The sequence below is a fragment of the Doryrhamphus excisus genome, chromosome 23, assembly GCF_030265055.1.
Source record: "Doryrhamphus excisus isolate RoL2022-K1 chromosome 23, RoL_Dexc_1.0, whole genome shotgun sequence".
NCBI lineage: Eukaryota > Metazoa > Chordata > Actinopteri > Syngnathiformes > Syngnathidae > Doryrhamphus > Doryrhamphus excisus.
Genome location: NC_080488.1, coordinates 7,799,245 through 7,823,740, shown reverse-complemented (window position 1 = coordinate 7,823,740; position 24,496 = coordinate 7,799,245). Strand labels below are relative to the sequence as shown.

Genomic DNA, 24,496 nt, shown 5'->3' with positions numbered 1-24,496 from the left:
GGAGGGGTATAGTGACAAAAAAAGCCTACATGCCCACACCAAAAGTATTAAAACCAATATTTTCATGTATGAGGAAGCCTAAGAAGGTAACCAAGCAAATTTGATGGTTATTGTTTTTAGTGTATTTTATAGCTGATTTAATACATGGGTCAAAACCGACCCGTTAACATTAGACATGATACTAGAAAGCTAACACAACAGGAAAGTAAAGAAGTGGTAAATTATGTTCCTAACAACACCATACTGTACTAAAATGTACCAGGTTTGATCTCTTTTAGCGCTTTAATTCAAAGGCTATTTTAAAGATTCTCTTTGGTGAAAGAGAAGAGACTTCAAACAAATCTTAATCATGTCTGGAAGTCTGAAGGCCAACTTCAGCAAGTTGTACCCGACATAAAGAAAGAGAATTCACAAGTGAGGATTCTCATCGAGATGCCCGAAATGCGAGCAGAAGTGTTGCGGCTTCTATCACAGTAAATCACTATTTGAAATTACCGAGACATATTTCTATCTCTGGCATCCTGACTCAGATGGGCTGACTTGCAATTCTATACAGGATGTTGATGCTTCCCCAGGCCAACGCTGTACGATGATGACATATTTGACAAAGGAGCTGATGAAGCAATACTTTATACGACCTTATCGATGGATTTCTCAGCAACCAGCAGCCACTTGGGGTCGGCCGGGGGTGTTGACAGGAGTGTGAAGTACATCCCATCTCGTAGATTGACGCTATGGATACATTATGGTAATGGTAATGGTTTTATTTCATTTGAACATGCATCAGATTACAATTGAATGCATCACATAATCAGTTCACAGTTCCACATGTCCAAAAGGAGTAGGAAGAAGCAAAGCTTATTAAATCCTACCCCTCCATCTGGTACTTTTACAATCAGTAACTGTTACATTTGTTCACTTCCTGCTTTCCGTAATACAGTTTGTTTTTAAAATTTGTAAAAAAAAATAATAATAATAAATTTAAAAAAAATATTAAAAAATTGTTTTTAATTTTTTAATATTTAAACAAATATTTTTAAATTTTCTAAAATTTTTAAAAATATATTTTTCAATTTTTCCATTTTTTGTCACGTACCAAAGTACAAGGTGATATGACCATCCAATGACATAATGGGTACCATAGTAAGTGTCAATATAGTGATATATATAGCACATCATGACTGGTTCAAGACTCTTCATCCTTGTATTTAGCAAACATCAACTGCTTGTATTGTTTCTTGAATTGGCTCATCGTTGTGCATTGTTTGAGGTCCTTACTCAATCCATTCCATAGTTTGATTCCACATACTGAAATGCTATGGCTTTTTAACGTAGTCCTAGCATATAAGTGTTTCAAATGTAGTTCTTCCCTGAGATCATATTTCTCCTCTCTTGTAGAGAAGTATTGGATGACATTTTTAGGTAATTGGTTATTTTTAGCCTTATGCATTATTTTAGCTGTTTGAAGATGAACTATATCAGCAAGTTGAAGTATTTGTGATTTTAGAAATAAGGAGTTAGTATGTTCTCTGTAGGCGGCATTATGAATTATCCTTACTGGCCTTTTTTGCAGTACATTTAGCGAGTGAAGATTGCTTTTATAGTTATTAGCCCATATTTCCACACAATAAGTAAGATATGGTAGAACCAGAGAGCAATAAAGAGTGTGGAGTGATTTCTGATTGAGAACAAATTTTTGCTTTATTCAATCCTGAAATATTTCTTGCCACCTTATGTTGTTTTATAATTTGTATTATAATGGGACTGTCTGTGAATGGAGGTTATTGGAGTGATATTGTGCAAATAACTCATTCAATCCCAGCCATTTTTCGAAAGACAACCCCCTTTCAGGATGATTTTGAGTGATTTTTTCAAGGCACACACATTATTGTTTTCTATGACTATATAAAGATGGAACCTACCAAAAGAAAGATCCTACTCCTGTATCTTTCATCAGAACAAAAAGTTAGTTTCTACTTTTTTCCAGGAGTAGAACATACAGGGAGGTAAGTTTCAGGAAAATATCAGTTCCCAACTGAAAAATATATATATTTGAAACGTGAATGAAAATATTTTTGGCTTTTGTGACAGCTCAAATATCAAAACAACTAAGTAAAACATACAGGGAGGTAAGTTTCAGGAAAATATCTGTTCCCAACAAAAAATATATATTTTTGTGAAACGTGAATGAAAATATTTTTGGCTTTTGTGACAGCTCAAATATCAAAACAACCAAAAAAAAACCAACAAAAAAACAACTATAGGATAAGACGTCTTCTTTAATGAGACTTTGGCGAACTTCCACCGCCGATAAAATGCTGTTCTAATCTGCGGAATTGAATTATTTTTTGGATTATTATCTTAGCTGTCTTGACTGTCACACACATACGGATGTGAGTGCTGTTATTACGCAATCCGTCCCGAAACACAACCGGTTCTAAGCATGCGTGAGACCTACGTCACTTCCTATTTTAGTAATAATCCTTATTTATTATCATTATCAAGGTCAAGCCTACGTAATGTCACATGACACCTAAAGCGATGGTAAGACCTGATGTCGAATTGTCACTATCATGATTATAATGACTTTTTTTCCATAAGAATTATCGAGCAATGTGTTATCTAAGAGTTTATGCAGGAACGAACGCCACAGTGCATTGGCTCACATAGTGATTATGTCATTATTATTCCCCACTCTGGCCCTTGCTAAGAACCCATTTTGCTTTGTGGTACACTGCATTCTCTGGCTCGACTCTCCCCATTGCGAGCTTGAAGATAATGTAATCACAAAAATGAACCGAATGGCTGAGCTTTTTTAATCACAAGCAGAGAGGAGAGAGAGAGGGAGAGGGTGGGGGAAAGCTTTTAAGTCAGTGTTGATGAGGTGAGACATTTTTGATGATTAGCAGTGCAACAGATATTTTTCTTACTTTTTGCCTTCAGGGTTGTACTAAATGTTTCATCTTGAGTCATCCTTTAAATTCATCACACAGCAACTAACACTCAAACATTTTAACTGTGAAATCTAGAAATGTGTATCATATGATTCAAGTCGTCCTTTAATTTCATCACACAGCAACTAACCATCAAACATTATAATGCTGAAATCTAGAAATGTGTATCATATGATTCTATTCGTCCTTTAAATTCATCACACAGCAACCTACACTTAGACGTTCTAACTCTGAAATCTAGAAATGTGTATCATATGATTCAAGTCATCCTTTAAATTCATCACACAGCAACTAACTCAAACATTTCAACTCTGAAATCTAGAAATGTGTACCATATGATTCAAGTCGTCCTTTAAATTCATCACACAGCAACTAACACTCAAAATTTTAACTCTGAAATCTAGAAATGTGTATCATATGATTCAAGTCGTCCTTTAAATTCATCACACAGCAACTAACACTCAAACGGTATAACTCTGAAATCTAGAAATGTGTATCATATGATTCAAGTTGTCCTTTAAATTCATCACACGGCAACTAACACTCAAACATTTTAACTGTGAAATCTAGAAATGTGTATCATATGATTCAAGTCGTCCTTTAAATTCATCACACAGCAACTAACACAAACGTTTTAACTCTGAAATCTAGAAATGTGTATCATATGATTCAAGTCATCCTTTGAATTCATCACACAGCAACTAACACTCAAACGTTATAACTCTGAAATCTAGAAATGTGTATCACATGATTCAAGGTGTCCTTTAAATTCATCACACAGCAACTAACACAAATGTTTTAACTCTGAAATCTAGAAATGTGTATCATATGATTCAAGTCATCCTTTGAATTCATCACACAGCAACTAACACTCAAACGTTATAACTCTGAAATCTAGAAATGTGTATCACATGATTCAAGGCGTCCTTTAAATTCATCACACAGCAACTAACACACAAACGTTATAACTCTGAAATCTAGAAATGTGTATCATATAATTTTTATATGGAAAGAAAACATATTTTTAAAGTGTTCCCATTATGTATTTAGTTTGAAAAACCCATTTAATTGGAGGAGCGCATTCATAGAAAAGGAGTTGTCATGCTGCTTATGTCCACCAGAGGGAGCCAGGTGACACTAAGCCCAAAACAAAAAGAGCGGGGCTGACGTCATTGCAGCTCCCCAATGATGCCTTGCAGGAAAACTTAAAAATACTAGGACATTTTTGTATATATGTACATACATATTTTGAGTACAATATTACTGGGTGATGAATTTAGTGTTTTTTGACAGATGACACCGTGAATCAGATTGTAATGTTGTCATACAGGCATATATACTGTATACTCACCTCCAATGACTTCCAGTTGGTTGACAAGCTTGTTGTGAGTGTACTGATAGTTTGTGATAGACTCATGGTTGCTCACCTTTTCCTCTCCAGGCATCGGAAGTTGGATTCATCAGAAAAACAATGACTTCAGGAGTTCAATCCCTGCATCGTTTGCCAATAGTCGTCAGTCCGTGATGTTTTTCCTAGAATAAAATGGCTTTTTTCCTGCCCTTCGTGTTCACTACCATCACTACCATGATGTCAGCTGGTCCTTTCGTGGCAGGGCTGAAATGCAGTGGAAATAGCGTTCATTTTAATGACATTTATTACGCTTTATAACATTCTGGAATATATGCCACATTTTTGGCTATGACTGTAGATTACGATTAGAAAATATGTAGAATACAATGCTTTTATTGTTACTATAAATACATAAAAATAGGTTTAAATATGTTAAATTTGCTTAATGTCACATATAATGATATACAAAACGTAAGAACACAATTCAGGCAAATGGCGGTGATGATTATCTGTGTAGTTGTGCAATTTGCTTCTGATCTGAATTAGCATCATTTGGCCCTGGCAACATACTGGTTAGTTTCCTCCGGAGGAAAAAAAAAACGAAAAAAAACAAGAGAGGCAACTTTCCAAAAGAAAAAAAATAATGGAATCTTCACTGCAGTCCAAATGGCTCCTTGAACAGAAGCTGCCCGCCTTGCTTTTCCTCTTAATCTTTTTTAGAGCCATGGTCAGAAGTCAGTATGAGATCCCCATACACAGAAACACAAATAGAACCACAACACTAGTTTTTGCTTCCATCGTTCATGAGTCGAAATCTAATAAAATGTTTTCTATGTATTGATTCATTCATTCATTTTCTACCGCTTTTTCCTCACGAGGGTCGCGGGGGTGCTGGAGCCTATCCCAGCTGTCTTTTGGCGAGAGGCGGGGTACACCCTGGACTGGTCGCCAGCCAATCACAGGGCACATATAGACAAACAACCATTCACACTCACATTCATACCTATGGACAATTTGGAGTCGCTAATTAACCTAGCATGTTTTTGGAATGTGGAAACCGGAGTACCCGGAGAAAACCCACACATGCACAAGGAGAACATGCAAACTCCACACACAGATGGCCGAGGGTGGAATTGAACCATGGTCTCCTAGCTGTGAGGTTTGTGCGCTAACCACTCGACCGCCGTGCAGCCCTATTTAGGATTATTTTGCCTGCAATAAAAACCTGTTGTTCTGGCAATCGAGTCTGTGTCTTTTGAATGCCTTTTATTTGTATTTTAGTTCATGACTAAAATAAACTATTAAACCACAAAACAGTATAAGAGATAGATTAATTCATTAATCTATTTGGAAAAACTGATGTTGGGGGTTCAGAGTTGAGCATTAGGTTGCAACAGTAGCCTGGGTTTTTATTTAGGATTATTTTGCCTGCAATAAAAACCTGTTGTTCTGGCAGTCGAGTCTGTGTCTTTTGAATGCCTTTTATTTGTATTTTAGTTCATGACTAAAAATAAGCTGTATTAAACCACAAAACAGTATAAGAGATAGATTAATTAATTAATCTATTTTGGAAAAAATGATAGAGTGAAGATGTGGGGGTTCAGAGTTGTGCATTAGGCTGCAACAGTAGCCTGGGTTTTATTTTGGATTATTTTGCCTGCAATAAAAACCTGTTGTTCTGGCAATCGAATCTGTGTCTTCTGAATGCCTTTTATTTGTATTTTAGTTCATGACTAAAAATAAGCTATATTAAACCACAAAACAGTATAAGAGCTAGATTAATTAATTAATCTATTTTTGAAAAAACTGATAGAGTGAAGATGTTGGGGTTCAGAGTTGAGCATTAGGCTGCAACAGTAGCCTGGGTTTTTATTTAGGATTATTTTGCCTGCAATAAAAACCTGTTGTTCTGGCAATCAAACCTGTGTCTTTTGAATGCCTTTTATTTGTCTTTTAGTTCATGACTAAAAATAAACTGTATTAAACCACAAAACAGTAGAAGAGATTTATTAATTCATCTATTTTGGAAAAACTGATTTTTACAATTTTACGAAATTCGAAGCGCAAAGATGATTGTAGTGCTAAATTATCTAAAATATTCAAAAATAATAATGACACCACATTACTACTGATATACATTTGAAAATATTTAATAATATTTGCAAAAAGCTTGGATGAACACAAGTTTTTTTCACTAACTAAAAGGACGTCGTCGTGCATGACGGGGAAACTCGAGCGTCGTTTTGCAAAGCTAACTAGCTAACACTCTAGAGCCGCGCTAGCTTCAAAGAGTCGTTGCGATTCAGTCGGCATGCCGGTGCTTCTACTGGAGCGTTAAAGTAAACTTGCCAACATCCGTAAGAAGATGGTGGAAAATGGACGGGTTCAAACGTATTCGCCGAGCGCACTATGCGTTGTACTTCTTGAGCAGGTCGTTTTGCCAGTGCCTCTTGCGATCGGGGAACACTTTGGGCATTCGGATTTTTTTGAAGTCATCAATGCATTTCTTTAGATCCTCCTCCAGCAGCTTCCGCTCCTCCTCATCCTCGTTAATAGCAGGAGGAGGTGCGCCGTTTTCTCGCGGGTTGATCCTGGGAAGCGTCTTTAAGTGGAGGGTGGTCGGGCGATGGGGGCTCTCAGCCGGGGGCGGAGTTGAAGGAGGACTGGAAGATTTAGATGATGGTAGAGTGTGGGTCGGGACAGGAGGGGATGGAGGGGAAAAATCGGGGCTTCCAGAGGGAAGCGATGGTGGAGGAGGAGGAGGGGGAAGCGGAGGGGTGAGCCGAGCAGGAGGGGAGTCAAGGGGCAGCGATGGTTGGATGTCTGGTGTTGTGATGCTGCTGCTTTCTGGGAGGCTTTGGGTTCGTCCGCCAGTGGTGCTGCTGATGCTGCTGATTGGATCCGCCGAGGCCGATTCCGTCTGAGGATTAGATGGAGCCACTTCAGGCTGAATGCGGAAATCTGATGTTGTGTTGGCCTTCGGAATTATAGATGAACCTCCTACAGGTGGAAGAAAAAAGGTTTCAACATACTTTCATACAGGAAATGTCCATTAGTTGTCATTATATTTGGATTATGTGGTCCATTCATTGGAATCCTATGGAATTAAAACACGGAGCCCCCTAAATTGCCCCCTAAAGCTAATTAAGTGTTTGCAACAACTGCAATCAAGTGTTTGCGATAACTTGTAATGAGTCTCTTACAGCGCTGTGGAAAAATTTTGGCCCACTCATCTTTGCAGAATTGTTGTCATTCAGTCACAGTGGAGGGTTTTCCATCATGAAGTGCCTTTTTAAGGTCATTTAAGGTCATCATTTATTTTTATTTATTTTATTTATTTTACTGTGCTAAAATGCCCTTTACATTAGCAAAAGATTAGATGCCTGAAGCCATAATATAATAATATAATTTAATAATATGAATATTATTATATAAGAATATAATATTAATATAATAATAAAATTTAATAATATTAATATTATTATCCATTATGTTTCTATCAGTTGTCATCAAAGGATGAGCATTTTTACTTTATTTTTGTTTTATTTTACCATGCTAAAATGCCCTTTACATTAATAAAAGATTAGATGCCTGAAGCCATAATATAATAATATAATTTAATAATATTAATATTATTATATAATAATATTATATTATATTAATATAATATAAATAATATTAATGAACTAGAAAAATATATAAAAATTGTTATTGACCTGCAATGCGTTGTAGTAATAAATAAAAAATGGGAAAAGCAGAACAAATAAGCCAAATGTAAATAATAGAAGCCAAAATATTTATATTAATAACTAACAATAAAACAAATCTAAGCATATATATATATATATATATATATATATATATATATATATACAGGATTTTCATGGCCTCATTATGATTTAAAAATACATACAAATGTCATATATATTTACAGTATATATTGATTTTCAGAATGAGGTCCTCTGTGGAAAAAAAGAACATATATGAATCATATATGGGACACGTATGTTAATATTAAAAAATAATTAGATTTGTGTGTATATGCAAGTTGTAGAAGTTGTAGAGCCAAATGCCATTAAAGTGTGCAGGTATTATATGAATGTTCATATACTGTATAGCAGGGGTCTCAAACACGTGGCCCGCAGGCCAAATGTGGGCCCGCAGGACACTAGTTTGAGGCCCCCGCCTTGATATGAAAGTTTAATGTTAGTGCGGCCCGCACAAGTTTGATATGGATGCTGTATGGTATCATGTACCCAGAAAAAATTATTACGTTTGATTAATGTTCATGTTAAAGGTTAAATAACTGTTAATAGTTATCCTCCCTATCCGTGTGGAAGTGGTAAGTTTTTGGCTATTTAAGTTTAAAGGAAATAACTTGAAGGCTACCGTTTAGGTCGCTAGCTCTCTAGTTAGCATGCGAGTTAGCATGTGTCTCAAGACCCTGCAGTTGCGCAATATGTTGTAAATAAAAAGAGTATAAATGTGACTATAGTCGTGTTTTGTCATGTCTACAGGGCTCTAATAATGCTTTGTTCATTTTAATCTGCAAAAAAATAATTTGTCTACCCACCAACTATATGTGGTTTCTCAAGTTTTTATTATTTGCCGTTTTATTATTACTATATTTATTTATTACTGATTGATTGATTTTCTTTATTCTTGATTTGTTTATTTATGTTTCATCTTATTTTGTGCAGAAAAATAAAAAGTAAGATATTTGAGAACAGTGGAATGTTTTATCAGAGCTTTTATTGTAGAAAATCGAAACCAAAGCAAAGTTTATTCATTTTTCTGTTTTTAATAAATGCGTTTTTTTTTTTTGGAAAACCTGATGCGGCCCAGTCTCGCCCAGACCCTAGCTCCAGTGGCCCCCCAAGTAAATTGAGTTTGAGACCCCTGCTGTATACAGTATAGCGTATATATAGTAGGTGCATGCCTCCAGCATGCTGAATGATAACGACAGCGCTTGCATGGACAGTCACACGTTGTTAAATCACACATGCTGAGTGTGGAGGTGAAGCGGCTGTGAAGCACAGTATCTGAAAATACACGAACCTGTAATCTCTCGGCCGCCTGTGAGCCGTTGCTTCTGCAAAGACAGGCAGGTACGAGATGCCTCACGCACGCACAACCCCCAAACGCACCTTTGTGTGAAAAGACATCCGCAGATTGTCTTCACACACTGAAAGCGAACACGTGCTCGAGTGTCCAAGTGCACGAGTGCCGAGTGTGCTCACCTTCTGTGTTTGTGCATTTATGCGTGAGCACGCGTGTGGGTGTTTGCATGTGAGTTATGATGTGTGTCTTTATACTCTAAGCATGCACAGGCATTTGAAAGTGGGACACATAAAGACAGAAAGAAAGGAAGAGGATGTTGGCGAGGGAGGGGTTGGCAGGAACGTGTTCTCCACCCGCTGTCTCAGTGTGCTCGGTGCATTCCAAATCTGCTGTAATGAATACATGTGTTTGAGGATGCCTGGCCGTGGGAGTATGGGGGCTTAGCAGTGTCGGAGGAATAATCCACTGGGGGGATGGGCTCCGTGATTTCCTCCACCGTTAAGCCTTGCGGAGGAAAAGAGCGAAAGAGAGCACTCAACCTTCCCCTCCAGGGATGTGGATGCAAAAGCCGGAGTACTTCTCACATGTCCTCTCCTGCTCCCATCTGTTCGGTGTGACACATCACTCTGTTGCCATCATTACTGCTATTAGCAGCTCTAATGTGTCATGGCTGCCAACACTTAGCACCTTCATGTCACTAAACGTCCCACGTGAGGGTTGATGTGTTGGTCACCCTTCCTGGAATTGTGACTGGGAGGTTTTATCTACTCAAGGGGAAAGAGTCCTTTGCACAATTGTATAATAATAATAATAATAATAATAATAATAATAATAATAATAATAATAATAATAATAATAATAATAATAATAATAATAATAATAATAATAATAATAATAATAATAATAATAATAATAATAATAATAATAATAATAATAATAATAATAATAATAATAATAATAATAATAATAATAATAATAATGTTATTATTATAAGCCATTATTATTATTATTATTATTATTCTGTGATTGGCTGGCGACCAGTCCAGTGTGTACCCTGCCTCTCGCCCAAAGACAGCTGGGATAGGCTCCAGCACCCCTGTGACCCTCATGAGGAAAAAGCGGTAGAAAATGAATGAATGAATGAATGAATAATAATAATAATAATATCTGCTTATAATAATTAACTAAAAAACACACACAAAACACTATTATTATTATTTTCTTATAATAATTATTATTATAATATCTAATATATATTATATATATATATATATTATAATATATAATAATAATAATAATAATAATAATAATAATAATAATAATAATATTGTTATTATTACCCCCAAATGAAGACGTTCCAAAGCTGGCTTTATGCCATTCCATGCAATAATTATTATTATTATTATGAATAATAATAATAATATATGCTTATAATAATAATAACTGACTGGTCGCCAGCCAATCACAGAATAATAATAATAATAATAATATTTTTTTTAATTATTATTATTGTTCATAGTAATAATAATAATAATAATTATTGCATGGAATGGCGTAAAGCCAGTTTTGGAACATCTTCATTCGGGGGTAATAATAATAATAATAATAATAATAATAATAATAATAATAATAATAATAATAATAATAATAATAATAATAATAATAATAATAATAATAATAATAATAATATCTGCTTATAATAATAATAACTGACTGGTCGCCAGCCAATCACAGAATAATAATAATAATAATAATAACATCTGCTTATCATAATAATAACATTATAATAATAATATAATAATAATAATATATCTGCTTATAATAATAATAACATTATTATTATTATTGTTATTATTATTATTATTATCCCCGAATGAAGACGTTTACATGCATGTTCTAAAGTTGGCTTTACGCCATTCCATGCAATAATGGGAGTTGTTTTGGTTCATGTAAACGTACTGACTGTGTGGATTGTGTTGTGTGGTTTCATGTGTTTGAGGGGTACTTTGATAAACTCAGTGCTCAGTGGAGGACGACTTGTCTTCATTCAGCATCAGCCCTCAAAATGTCAATCAAACATGTGCCCACAGGACTATTGGACTATATAGGACTATATATTGGACTATTGCTGACATTTTATTTATATATATATTAATTCATTCATTTTCTACCGCTTTTTCCTCACGAGGGTCGTGTGTGTGTGGGGGGGGGGGGGGGGTATCTTCAGGTGAGAGGCGGGGTACACCCTGGACCGGTCGTCAGCCAATCACAGGGCACATATAGACAAACAACCATTCACACTCACATTCATACCTATGGACAATTTGGAGTCGCCAATTAACCTAGCATGTTTTTTTTGGAATGTGGGAGGAAACCGGAGTACCCGGAGAAAACCCACACATGCACGGGGAGAACATACAAACTCCACACAGAGATGGCCGAGGGTGGAATTGAACCCTGGTCTCCTAGCTGTGAGGTCTGGCGCTAACCACTCGCCCGCCGTGCAGCCCTATTTAGGATTATTTTGCCTGCAATAAAAACCTGTTGTTCTGGCAATCGAGTCTGTGTCTTTTGAATGCCTTTTATTTGTATTTTAGTTCATGACTAAAAATAAGCTGTATTAAACCACAAAACAGTGTAAGCGATAGATTAATTAATTAATCTATTTTGGAAAACCTGATAGAGTGAAGATGTTGGGGGTTCAGAGTTGAGCATTAGGCTGCAACAGTAGCCTGGGTTTTATTTAGGATTATTCTGCCTGCAATAAACACCTGTTGTTCTGGCAATCGAGTCTGTGTCTTTTGAATGCCTTTTAGTTCATGACTAAAAATAAGCTCTAATAAACCACAAAACAGTATAAGAGATTTATTAATTAATCTATTTTGGAAAAACTGATTTCGAAAATTTTATGAAATTCAAAATTTAAAACTCCAAACAGAGATGGCCGAGGGTGGAATTGAACCCTGGTCTCCTAGCTGCTAACCACTCTACCTGCATGTCTTTACCTTGCTCTTACATGTTTTAGGAAAAGTACCATGTTACTTTTGAAATTATATATATATAAAATAATATAAAAAATAATTAATAATAATATAAAAATATTTTCAAAAGTAACACAGTACTTTTCCTAAAACATGTAAGAGCAAGGTAAAAACGTGCAGGAAATATGACATAAAGGTAAATGATAGAATACGCTAGCGGATAACAGTCCTGGTGATGGTTGCTATGACCTGACCAATGCAAGGACATCACCATCTCCATGGTAACGTCACTGCGGTATGACAGAGCGAGTGCAACAGTGCATATTTACGTTTCCAAGAGTAATAACGGTGAGCTGGTACATACGGCAGCTGCCCTGCTCATTTTGCCACTTTTTAAAAAATGTTTTACATCTCATTACCAAGCTTTCAGCTCACATATCTAACATCTGTTTGTTGGCCTCGCCACCTCTTCTCATTCACGCTCTTTGATTACCATCACAGCAAAAACATGCGGGGGTGTAATTAGACACTGTGACGCTACATTTTTCCGACAAAATTTACACCCTGAAATGCAAGCACAAAAAAAATGGTGCATATTTGCATGTCTCTCAGCAATTACACAGCTGTCAATCTACATGATATAGAGAACATGAGTGACACAAACATCGAGAGGCAGGAGGTGTAAAGAGAGAGTCTGCGGAAAACTGGACGCACGTCATTCATAATCAAAACACTAATGAAGCTTTGGATGTGATTTGCACACGCAAGCTCAACAGATGATACATGGCTGACGCTTGGACAAACTGGAACCGCTTGACCCATCCAGTGTCCCATACCCAGGGGCTTATAGTCCGCCGCACAAAAGGACAAACCTGACCCTTCAGATTACTGATAATTAGAGGGGCAGATTAGAGGCCCAGCCTCCAGATGGCCGAGGTGAATCCCAGCCTAAGAACAGACAACGCTGACACCTTTACGACGCTATGCTTACGTCTTTAAATATGCTGGAGACATTTCACCTTTCACACAGTGTCTTACTGGTGTTAGCGTAGCGATGAACAGACTCTTCCAAAACCTTATTTATATCTGTTTGTTGGCCTCGAGTTAAATAAGGAGTTAGTATGTTCTCTGTAGGCGGCATTGTGAATTAACCTTACTGACCTTTTTTGCAGTACTCGCTAAATGTACTGCAAAAAAGGTCAGTAAGGATAATTCATAAGTAAGGAGTTAGTATGTTCTCTGTAGGCGGCATTGTGAATTATCCTTACTGACCTTTTTTGCAGTACTCGCTAAATGTCCTGCAAAAAAGGTCAGTAAGTATAATTCATAAGTAAGGAGTTAGTATGTTCTCTGTAGGCGGCATTGTGAATTATGCTTACTGACCTTTTTTGCAGTACTCGTTAAATGTACTGCAAAAAAGGTCAGTAAGTATAATTCATAAGTAAGGAGTTAGTATGTTCTCTGTAGGCGGCATTGTGAATTATGCTTACTGACCTTTTTTGCAGTACTCGTTAAATGTACTGCAAAAAAGGTCAGTAAGGATAATTCATAAGTAAGGAGTTAGTATGTTCTCTGTAGGCGGCATTGTGAATTATCCTTACTGACCTTTTTTGCAGTACTCACTAAATGTACTGCAAAAAAGGTCAGTAAAGATAATTCATACGTAAGGAGTTAGTATGTTCTCTGGAGGTGGCATTGTGAATTATCCTGACTGACCTTTTTTGCAGTACTCGCTAAATGTACTGCAAAAAAGGTCAGTTTCCATTTATCACAGCAAGTCTTCCAGGTTTGGAAGCAACAAAACAGCCCCAGGCCATCACACTACCACCGCCATACTTTATGGAATGGCGTAAAGCCAGCTTTAGAACACGCATGTAAACGTCTTCATTCGGGGGTGTCCAAAGTGTGGCCCGCGGCTGTTTTTTTGTTTATTGGCCCGTGTACATTCAGAAAATGCAATTTAACAAGAAAACTAAAAAACAAACAAACAGCAAAATCAAAATATTATGGAAATAAATTCAAAATTTTGGTTTAAGCTAAAGGTCGCTAACAGATGATCGCACATTCTCCTTGCTAGACAACAGAATTCATGGTTCCATTTATCACAGCAAGTCTTCCAGGTTCGGAAGCAACAAAACAGCCCCAGGCCATCACACTACCACCACGCCGGAAGACAGCTGGGATAGGCTCCAGCACCCCTGAGATCCTTGTGAGGATAAGCGGTATAAAATAAATGAATGAATAGACCTACTGCATGTATCAGCGCCCCGAGAGTTGTTGTGGGACCATCTCAAACTGGCTGCGGCATCGCTTGTTGTCAGCGTGCCGCTCATTGGAAGCACTGAGCTGCAACCATCTGTGGCTCTTTGCTTATTCATGGCCTCAGCTGCAACTTTGGCATCAGTCAACCGCATTCTGGTTATTTGCACCGTGCCATGTTTGGAGGCTAAGTTTTTTTTTTCCAAGTTGGGGGGGAGGAAGTCTGTGTTTGCTCAGCGCTAGCTAGGGGTTCTACCAGTGGGGCCACATGAGGGCAATGCGCTCCCCAGTTTGCCATTATGCTGAGCAGGCAGCTGGCACCAATGAAGCCAACACAAACTCACAGAGGGAGGGAAGATGTGCAGTAAGCCTCCTGCATGAGGGGAATGATTAGGAGCTGTGATTGTCTTGCTTTTTTTTTTTTTTTCTCCACTCTTTATTGTAATTTTTCATAATGCATTTACAAGCATTTGCCTCCCTCTTTTTCTCTTGACAGTAGTAATCATGAGATTGGTAATAAGAAGCGCATCTTTGCTACTTATTAACTGGGAGGAGAGATAACAAATGTGGGAAATGGGATAGAAAAGAGCCTACGGCGTAGCACTTGCGATGCTTTCTCCATCAAGCCATGACGTTAACGCTTTTTGTGTGTTTGCACATGCATACCCTTGTGAGGTCATTCGGTGTGCATGTAATCCTTGATGACAACACCCACGCCGCATGCGCCCGCGTGCTGCAACACTGGCTGCGAGCATCGTTTTATTCATTGTGTGTTGGACTATTTTTAGTGAGTCAGGCATTGAACCAGATGTGTACCTTCACAGTACTGTTATGTCCTCCAGCACGGCTGTATATGCGCCGTTATCTCCCCCTCCTCCGTATTTAGTCATTTGGGGGCCCAAGGCAAACCCAGTCATTGGGGCCCTCCATGTTCTGGTACTGCAGACAAAGGTTTTATTCTCGACTCAACACAAGGGGTTCTAATTTGGTGGTGCAGGTTGGTGATTTCATCCAGCGCACCATTTTGCGCAGCCAATATCGTAATTTGGTCGACTGGTCTGTGCAGAGATGGGCGGGGGCCCAAGGCAAACCCAGTCATTGGGGCCCTCCATGTTCTGGTACTGCAGTCAAAGGTTTTATTCTCGCCTTTATACTCTGGTAATTTCATCCAGCGTGTGTGGATTGTGTTGTGTGGTTTCATGTGTTTGAGGGGTACTTTGACAAACTCAGTGCTCAGTGGAGGACGACTTGTCTTCATTCAGCATCAGCCCTCAAAATGTCAATCAAACATGTGCCCACAGGACTATTGCTACTATATAGGACTATATATTGGACTATTGCTGACATTTATATATATATATATATATATATATATATATATATATAAATTCATTCATTTTCTACCGCTTTTTCCTCACAAGAGTCGCGGGGGTGCTGGAGCCTATCCCAGCTGTCTTCGGGCGAGACGCGGGGTACACCCTGGACTGGTCGCCAGCCAATCACAGGGCACATATAGACAAACAACCATTCACACTCACATTCATACCTATGGACAATTTGGAGTCGCCAATTAACCTAGCATGTTTTTGGAATGTGGGAGAAAACCGGAGTACCTGGAGAAAACCCACGCATGCACGTGGAGAACGTGCAAAAAAAAAGCATGTGTTGGAAAAAAAAGCATCAAACATACATACAAATACAATATATATTTACTGTATACATTGATTTTCAGTATGAGGTCCTCTGTGGAAAAAAAGAACATCATATTAATATGATAATATGTTAATATTAAAAACTAATTAGATTTGTGTGTATATGCAAGTTGTAGAGCCAAATGGCATTGGAGTGTGCAGGTATTATATGAATGTTCATATACTGTATACCAGGGGTCTCAAACATGCGGCCCGCGGGCCAAATGTGGCCCGCAGGACACTAGTTTGAGGCCCCCGCCTTGATATGAAAGTTTAATGTTAGTGCGGCCCTCGCAAGTTTGATATGGATGCTGTATGGTATCATGTACCCAGAAAAAAATATTACGTTTGATTAATGTTCATGTTAAAGGTTAAATAACTGTTTATAGTTATCCTCCCTATCCGTGTGGAAGTGGTACGTTTTTGGCTATTTAAGTTTAAAGGAAATAACTTGAAGGCTACCGTTTAGGTCGCTAGCTCTCTAGTTTGCGAGTTAGCATGTGTCTCAAGACCCTGCAGTTGCGCAATATGTTGTAAATAAGAAGAGTATAAATGTGACTATAGTCGTGTTTTGTCATGTCTACAGGGCTCTAATAATGCTTTGTTCATTTTAATCTGAAAAAATAATTTGTCTACCCACCAACTATATGTGGTTTCTTAAGTTTTTATTATTTGCCGTTTTATTATTATTATTATATTTATTTATTACTGATTGATTGATTTTCTATATTCTTGATTTGTTTATTTATTTTTCATCTTATTTTGTGTAGAAAAATAAAAATTAAGATATTTGAGAACAGTGGAATGTTTTATCAGAGCTTTTATTGTAGAAAATCGGAACCAAAGCACTGAAAAAGTTATATTTTTCTGTTTTTAATAAATGCGTTTTTTTTTTTTTTGGAAAACCTGATGCGGCCCAGCCTTGCCCAGACCCTAGCTCCAGTGGCCCCCAGGTAAATTGAGTTTGAGACCCCTGGTGTAACCCAATATCCGGTCAGTCAGTTAGTCCGTTGTTTAAGTCCACTTCCTCTCAGTAGAACATAATACTTCATGCGGGCACAACTCAGAGAGAGATGAGACGTGCCAAATTCTTTGCCTTTGCAAAAATGCTCCCCCGTTCCTAACTTTGCTTCTCTTTATCTCTCTTGGCCCACTTTCCAGCCCCGCTTTTTCCCTTTTGATGTACATCCCTTCATGCTTTCTCCTCTCCTATCGCTACCCAAATAGGGAAAGCGCTGACCCAGCTGGCTGAGAGACAAGGCGATCATACGAAAGGCGCGCTGCCACGTGGAGCGCCCCGCAATGACAATGACAACACGGGAACATGACGAGGGGCGAAATCACCACCGCGAGGCAACGAGAACAGACTGGCGCTCCGAGGGCGCTCCGCCTTCTCTTTTAGTTTTAGTGCAAATTCTTGAACCGCAATACAACATGCCTTTCTGCAGTGGCGTTGTTTTTGCTGCATGATGCTCAGCAATCAATGGAGTTGCACCACAGTCAATACTTAAGTGTTTCCTATAAGGGCATTCAAAAGCTTCAAAATAAACCTGTTGTCCAGGTGTCGGTGGCTCTCACACATCAACTGTTGAATGTCGAGTCCCATGACGACTCAAAAATAAGGGCCGGATTCCTGAATGTGATACCTTAGGCAGGACTCGACATCCTTGTGCTAATGACTTAACTGAAAGTAGACTCACAAGAACTTAAATCACTGAAATAGAATATGCCAAGGGAGTCAGTGCATCCCTTAAATTTCAGCAATCATTATTAGTACAGCATACTTTCTCAAGGTAAAATACTACAGAAATAAAATATATACTTTATAGTAGTCCACGTTAGATTTATTGTCCCCTGAAAATGAGTCAATATACAACCATTACTGTCGAAATAGCTGTGAAGTTGGTCCCCTACTACCCCACCCAAAACTGGTAAAATGGTATCAAAGTGATTATTTTACATATTCACATTTACATTACATTATTTTTATGGCATAAGGATAGCGCAATTGATCATTTTACTGCACAAAATGAGCAGAAAAAAAGCCTGTTTTGGTTATATTGAGTGAATGTCGAGGGGCTGATTATGTAAATGCCGGACACTTAAATCTTTAATAACTCATTTTTAACTCGATTGTGATTATTTTTTGTTTAATTTGGAGGAAATTGGAGTCTGGCTTAATTTGGATTGATTTATAAAATAATCAAAAACAAAAATAATCAAAAACAAACCCAATGATTAACGGAACTCATGTTGGGAGTTTTGCATAGGGTGGGCAGCCAACCTCACACGGTACACAAGGGGGTAGTGTAGAAATCCTCCCCCTGAGGACTCTAAGTGGGTTTCGAATAGAGGATTAGGGAGTCTTAAAGAACCAAATTATAGAATGAGAACCAGATTGTTTATTCCTGACAACAATACCTAATACAGACGTCCGGGCTGATCTGCAGTCCCTGTATGCCTACAAGTAAGCGAAGAAACGAAAGGAGAAACACCATGAAAGCGGTTCAAGCAAGGGCAGTGGCGAAAGCTGATTGGTCCAGGACTCCAGCCTCTAATGTATAAAAGGAATGAAAGGAATGAAAGGAAGGGTGCTTTTTTTGCAGCTGCGCTGTAATAAGACCCGCTTACTTGTAGGCATACAGGGACTGCAGATAATCCCGGGCGTCCGTATTAGGTATGATTTGGTTCTTTAAGATTCCCTTATCCTCTATTTGAGGATCCCAAATAGAGTCCTCAGGGGGAGGATTTCTACAACTCTCACATTCATACCTACGGACAATTCGGAGTGGCAAATTAACCTAGCATGTTTTTGGAATGTGGGAGGAAACCGGAGTACCCGGAGAAACCCCACGCATGCACAAGGAGAACATGAAAACTCCACACAGAGATGGCCGATGACCATTAAAATGCCACTTTCAAAATAGTCTCTACAGTTAACGCAGGTTTAATGACCATAGTTTCGAAATCTCAACAAATCCAAGGTTGAACAGCATCCCTGAACACGTTGTACTGTTTATCTTACCACCAAATAAATTGGTTTATCATTGCCATAAAAAATAAATCACTTTTTGGAGTGAGGTAATTGAATTCTGTAATTACAATGCAGTACATTTCGTACACAATTCTACTAAACCAAAGTGCAAGAATGGCTTCTAAGCTAGATTTTCCCTGTGACGGACAGACAGTGACAAGAGGAATGCTGCCTGTGGCTGTTTGCTTTGGGCTTAGGAGACGCTGCAGGCATAAAACAGTCCCATTCCCCTGGAGGACTCTTTGTTTTCCAGGAAGGGAGCAGCCGTTTGCGTTTTATAGTTGATGAACGGTTTCATCACGGACAAGAGATATCAGGTTCGGTGCATGTGGAAAACTGCTCGTGCGTGATAATCTGGTGTTGCATGAGTCATAGATTTACAAAGGGATTTATCCCACCTACCGTACATATGCGAACACGTAATTGTTCAAGTGAAAATACATGCCTGCAGCTGTTGTTTATTGACGGCGGGCAAAATCAGCATGTACATGAGAAGTCATAAAAAAGCAATGAAGGCAATTATTGACAAAACTGAGGCTTGTGTAATTTTTTTTCTTTGTATTTTATTATTATGTGTGAATGCTTTGTATTTTTTACTGTGTCCTGCCTGTACAGTTTTCATCATTTATTGCTGTTTTGTTCATTAGTTTTTTTTATGCATGCATTTATGACTTATGTTTATATGCCCTGCACCGCATAGCGACAACGGTCTATGGAAAGTGCCATATGTCAGCAAACAAGTGTTTGACTCAGCTGTAATGATGCAAAAAATAATCCAATAAAAAAATGTATTGTCTAAGATTCTGCTTTAAGTGGATGCCGTTAAATGCTGAAAAAAATAAAAAATAATAAAAAATAAAATGACACTTTCACTATATGCGTTACATTAACGCCCAGTTTGGACTTTTAGGAAAAACAATCAGACTGGAATAACAAACAAAAAACAGACTGTGTACATATATTTATACTGTTATTCTGTATATTTTGTATTTTTTATTCTTTTTTAATAGATGTGTCTGCACCTACTATACCAAAACAAATTCCTAGTATGTGTTTGATCATACCTGGCAATAAACCCTTTTCTGATTCTGATTCAGAAAACATTTTGGATGAAAAATACCAAATAAAATAGAAATAAAATCCTTTATTTCACAAATACTTAATTTCAACGGCGGGCGGGGCGGGGGGTCTTCACATTGTGATGTTTCATTACACCATACAAATACAAATACCAATGGGGAAAACGCCTCTATGGTTATTTTGAACTTCAAATTTAAACATTTTCAATTTAAACATTTGTAGTGTAGAAATCCTCCCCCTGAGTGGGTTTCGAATAGAGGATTAGGGAGTCTTAAAGAACCAAATTATAGAATGAGAACCAGATTGTTTATTCCTGACAACAATACCTAATACAGACGTCCGGGCTTATCTGCAGTCCCTGTATGCCTACAAGTAAGCGGGTGTTATTACAGCGCAGCTGCAAAAAAAGCACTGTTCCTTTCCCTGCCCGGCCTTTTATACATTCGAGGCTGGAGTCCTGAGGCTCGAATCCTGGACCAAACAACTTTTGCCACTGCCCTTGCTTGAACCGCTTTCATGGTGTTTCTACAGTAAACCTCGGATATATTGGACTCGAATATATCAGAAATTCGCTCACAACGGACAGATAAAAAAGAACCAATTTTTCTGTAATGTATTTCCAATAAAAATTCATTGCATATATTGGATTTTTTATAACGGATTTCGCCTATTTCGGACAAAATCTCCAGTCCCGTTCCAATGCATTTCCATTAAATTTCCCTCGCATATATCGGATGGCCGCATCGTGGCGCTCCGATTCGCCGAATCGTGACAGGCCGCTATACGACGTCATTTGCAGCGTTGCCTGCGCGTCCAGGTACATTGGAAACATAGTCAAGGAAGTGCCTTTTTATAACGGATAAAATCCAATTTACGCATATACCGGATATAAATCCGATATATGCGTAAAACTGACATTTTCCAGTATACGCATATAACGGATTTCGCTTATATCGGACAAAAACAGTGGGAACAATTGAATCCGATATATCCGAGGTTTACTGTACTTTCGTTTCTTCGCTGTGGCATCAAGGCATCTTTCCTTTGCAGGGGGCATCGAGGCGTCTGGAACATTCTGCTTTTCCTTTGTTGCAAAGCAAGCTGCCATATGCGTACTCGATGTTTCCATCTTAACATTTCCCCAAACTGAACGCAACTGTTAAACGAGCCTGTTGTGGCCTGAGGTATGTTTCTCATGTACAGGCCGGCCGTTAAAGACTATGGAGACCGATTACGGAGAGACTACACCCGTCATACCTACCTCTCTCATTTGGTATTCACTGACAGTCAAGTGACATCATCATGAAATATGCAACAGCTTCAAACAACACTGACATGAATCCACAACATAACCCACTGAGGTTACATCTTTCAAACAAGACCGGGTGGTCAAGAAAAACACAACAAATATGGAGCAGTGGGCTGCGAGTGGTGCAACACCCCCTCTGTGGTTCTATGCCCCCCCGCCTAGCGTAGGTGGTTAAAATACTAAACGCTCCGTTGCACAATCAATGCACACACTTCATCCGTGACCTTTGTGTTTATGTCCACACGGTCCCTTTATATGCCTGTTTATCAAGCAGCAGTGGAAAGGAAACCCCAGCAATGCTATTTTTTTCCTGTTCGTATTGTCCCTGTGAGTGCAGAGGCTTTTATTAAACCCTCATCTGTTCATAACAACTGACAGGTCGACTATGGCACAATCCCCTCCCCCCGTGACACGGGGGGGTATAAAATCGCCGGAAATGCGAGTTCTTTTACCGCTCGTGTCCCGGTGAGGCTTATAAGATGTCCAATTACTGTGGTGATTTAATTCAGAGGAGCAAGGCAGGAGTACATCATGGCCGCTCTTTCAAGCCCTTTTTCGAGATATTTTAGCAAAGTTACAACAAAAGTTGTGCTTCAGCGTGTGAAGTAGGGTTGTACGTACATAAGGTCCGTGTCTGCAAGACTACAACTAGATGAGGCAGGGTCTAAAAGCTGAATGGGTCTAAGGGGTCAAGGGAGAAGGTGCAAAGAGTCAGTGTTCAGGAACTGCGGAGTCTGGGACAGGAACATCTACGGTACATCTACTGGTGCAGGAGCCAGGCTTGAGGCTTGGGAGGGGGACACTTGGAGACAAGGTGAGGGGAGGTCAATGGTCGATAGCGTCACTCACGGTAGAACACATATTCAGTGTAGCTGGTCCAGATCTTGTCGTCTGTCTGCTCGTGGGCAAAGGCGCAGGTTCCTGTGGAGTTGCAGGCCACCATGTGGAAGCCGGCGTCGGCCAGCTTGTCGAAGGCCTGCTCCAGAAATGTGAACTTGAGATAGTAGCGGGACGTGTAGCGCTCAGGCGGACGATCTGGGTCGCGGCTCTCATTCAGGGTGTCCCCAAAGACCTCTTTGGCCAGGGAGGTCTTCCCGCAGACCATGATGCGGGCCACCCGACGGAATTTGGCATCGGTGTGGCTGTCGCGGCCCAGAGTGTACGAGCCTCTGTAGCCGATGGTGATGAACCCGGACCTCTTCCCGTCCATGGGGCTGGGCATCAGGCTTCCGCAGGCTGCCGCAGCAGCACCCAGGGACCCGAGGTTCCGGGCTGTGTCGATCCCAGGTGACGAGTCCTCCGGGTCGCTTTGACACCCGTCATCACCCAAGGAGTTCTGCTTGCTGATTTTGGGTGCCAGTTGCTTGACAAGCTCGGGTAGGTTAAAGAACTCTGCCTCCCTCTGCAGCCGCCCACGTTCGGGGAAGTGGTCTGGAAGGACCAGCTGCTGGTCCCGCATGTAGTCCAGGATGTAACGGAAAAGAAAGCCATCCCGATCCACAAAGAAACGCCCTTTGGTGTCCCTGGCCAGTCCTTTGGCTGACTTGCGACTGAACATCTCCCATAGCAGTGAGTCCGGCACGCTTGTGAGGGTCGAGTAGCGGGTTATGTACACCTGGCCGCCGACATTCAGCTCGATGATCTCTGGGAAGGGCACCTCCTCTGCAGATATGCCGCTATCTGGTAAAGCCATGGTTGACTTCTTCCACTTGGATGCAGCTCTTGTGTGGAAAGTTCACTTGACCAATGAGCCCCTAACAAAGTAAGATGGCAGGTACACTATTACACTATTCTAACAGCAGCCTTCTCCATGGTGACCAAAACAGTGGCATGGACCGTTATGAGAAACAGATGTAATATCCTCCGGAAATCCTGTGTGGGTCACCAGTTCTCAAAAGAGGAAATGCTAGAATTTCACAACAGTCCATAACGAGTCTGCAGCCGCTCCACGCCAACTTCAGTGAGGCAATGCATAGTTGGTGAGCTCCGTGGGCGAACCGAACACCAAGAGCCAGGAGATGAACGCGACGTTCCACAAGTAGTGAGACACGAGGAAGATGTACAAAAATATCTCCGTGGTTTCCATCGCCGACACTCCGGCCAACACGCACACAGACACACACCCGGCGCGGTGATCGGCTTGCTCTCTGCCCGTCTGACTGAAGCTCTGCTGCGGCTTAGCGGTGCATCGCTCAGCCCGATGAGACACGCCCACTTGGCGGTGACGTGCCTCCGCCCTGACAACCTGCTTGAATCATTTATCATTCTATTCCCTTCAGTTTTGTCTCGCCTTTGTTCCATTTATGTCAGTGAAAATGTTTAGAAAGTGATAATTGTATATAATATTACAATGGTATAATATTTAATACAGTGAAATCGCAGTAAAGCTCCTTTTATGGAAACGCAGTTTTCTACGGTTACACTGCTAACGGCATCATCTAAAAGAACTACAAAATGATCGATCATGATACAAAGTGTGATGTATTTCTGCGTCATATTTAAAGGTATTGGTAATTAGTTTATTTACTTATTTACCAGAAGTAATGTGCCAACACCAAGTTCAGCTATAGCTACTTTCCATCTGCAGCCCCTGGGCAGGTAAGTTAAAACAATAAACTTAATAACAATAAACCTTTTTTTCATGAGTATTAATAGCGTCATTAAAATGAATGAAGTAAAGCCCGGTTGGACTTGGTTGTGTTGCTTACCTGTATGGTGTGATTCTAGCGACATCTAGCGAGAATGACACATCATTGGTCCCCCATGTCACTTCGAT

General features: G+C 39.4%; 1 protein-coding gene and 1 long non-coding RNA gene across 2 annotated transcripts; one reads left to right on the top strand and one right to left on the bottom strand.

Annotated features, from left to right (window-relative positions):
- The first annotated feature begins 355 nt into the window (after positions 1-355).
- On the top strand, positions 356-4,633 carry LOC131110471 (uncharacterized). The gene is made up of 3 exons (XR_009120895.1): positions 356-473; positions 557-748; positions 4,396-4,633. It is a non-coding gene; the product is annotated as an uncharacterized LOC131110471 (long non-coding RNA).
- A 1,806-nt stretch (positions 4,634-6,439) lies between these two features.
- Positions 6,440-24,289, bottom strand: kctd12b (potassium channel tetramerisation domain containing 12b). The gene is made up of 2 exons (XM_058063156.1): positions 22,570-24,289; positions 6,440-7,305 (listed from the first exon to the last, which is right to left on the bottom strand). The coding sequence occupies exons 1-2, from the start codon at positions 23,411-23,413 to the stop codon at positions 6,713-6,715; spliced, it is 1,437 nt and encodes a 478-aa protein (XP_057919139.1). The 5' UTR covers positions 23,414-24,289; the 3' UTR covers positions 6,440-6,712.
- Between the last annotated feature and the right edge of the window lie 207 nt (positions 24,290-24,496).

Excerpts from the sequence above, each read along its gene's own strand:
- kctd12b (XM_058063156.1), bottom strand. The coding sequence starts at position 23,413 with ATGGCTTTACCAGATAGCGGCATATCTGCAGAGGAGGTGCCCTTCCCA. Across the intron at positions 7,306-22,569 it reads CACTGAATATGTGTTCTACC|GAGGTTCATCTATAATTCCG; the intron begins GTGAGTGACGCT and ends TTCCACCTGTAG.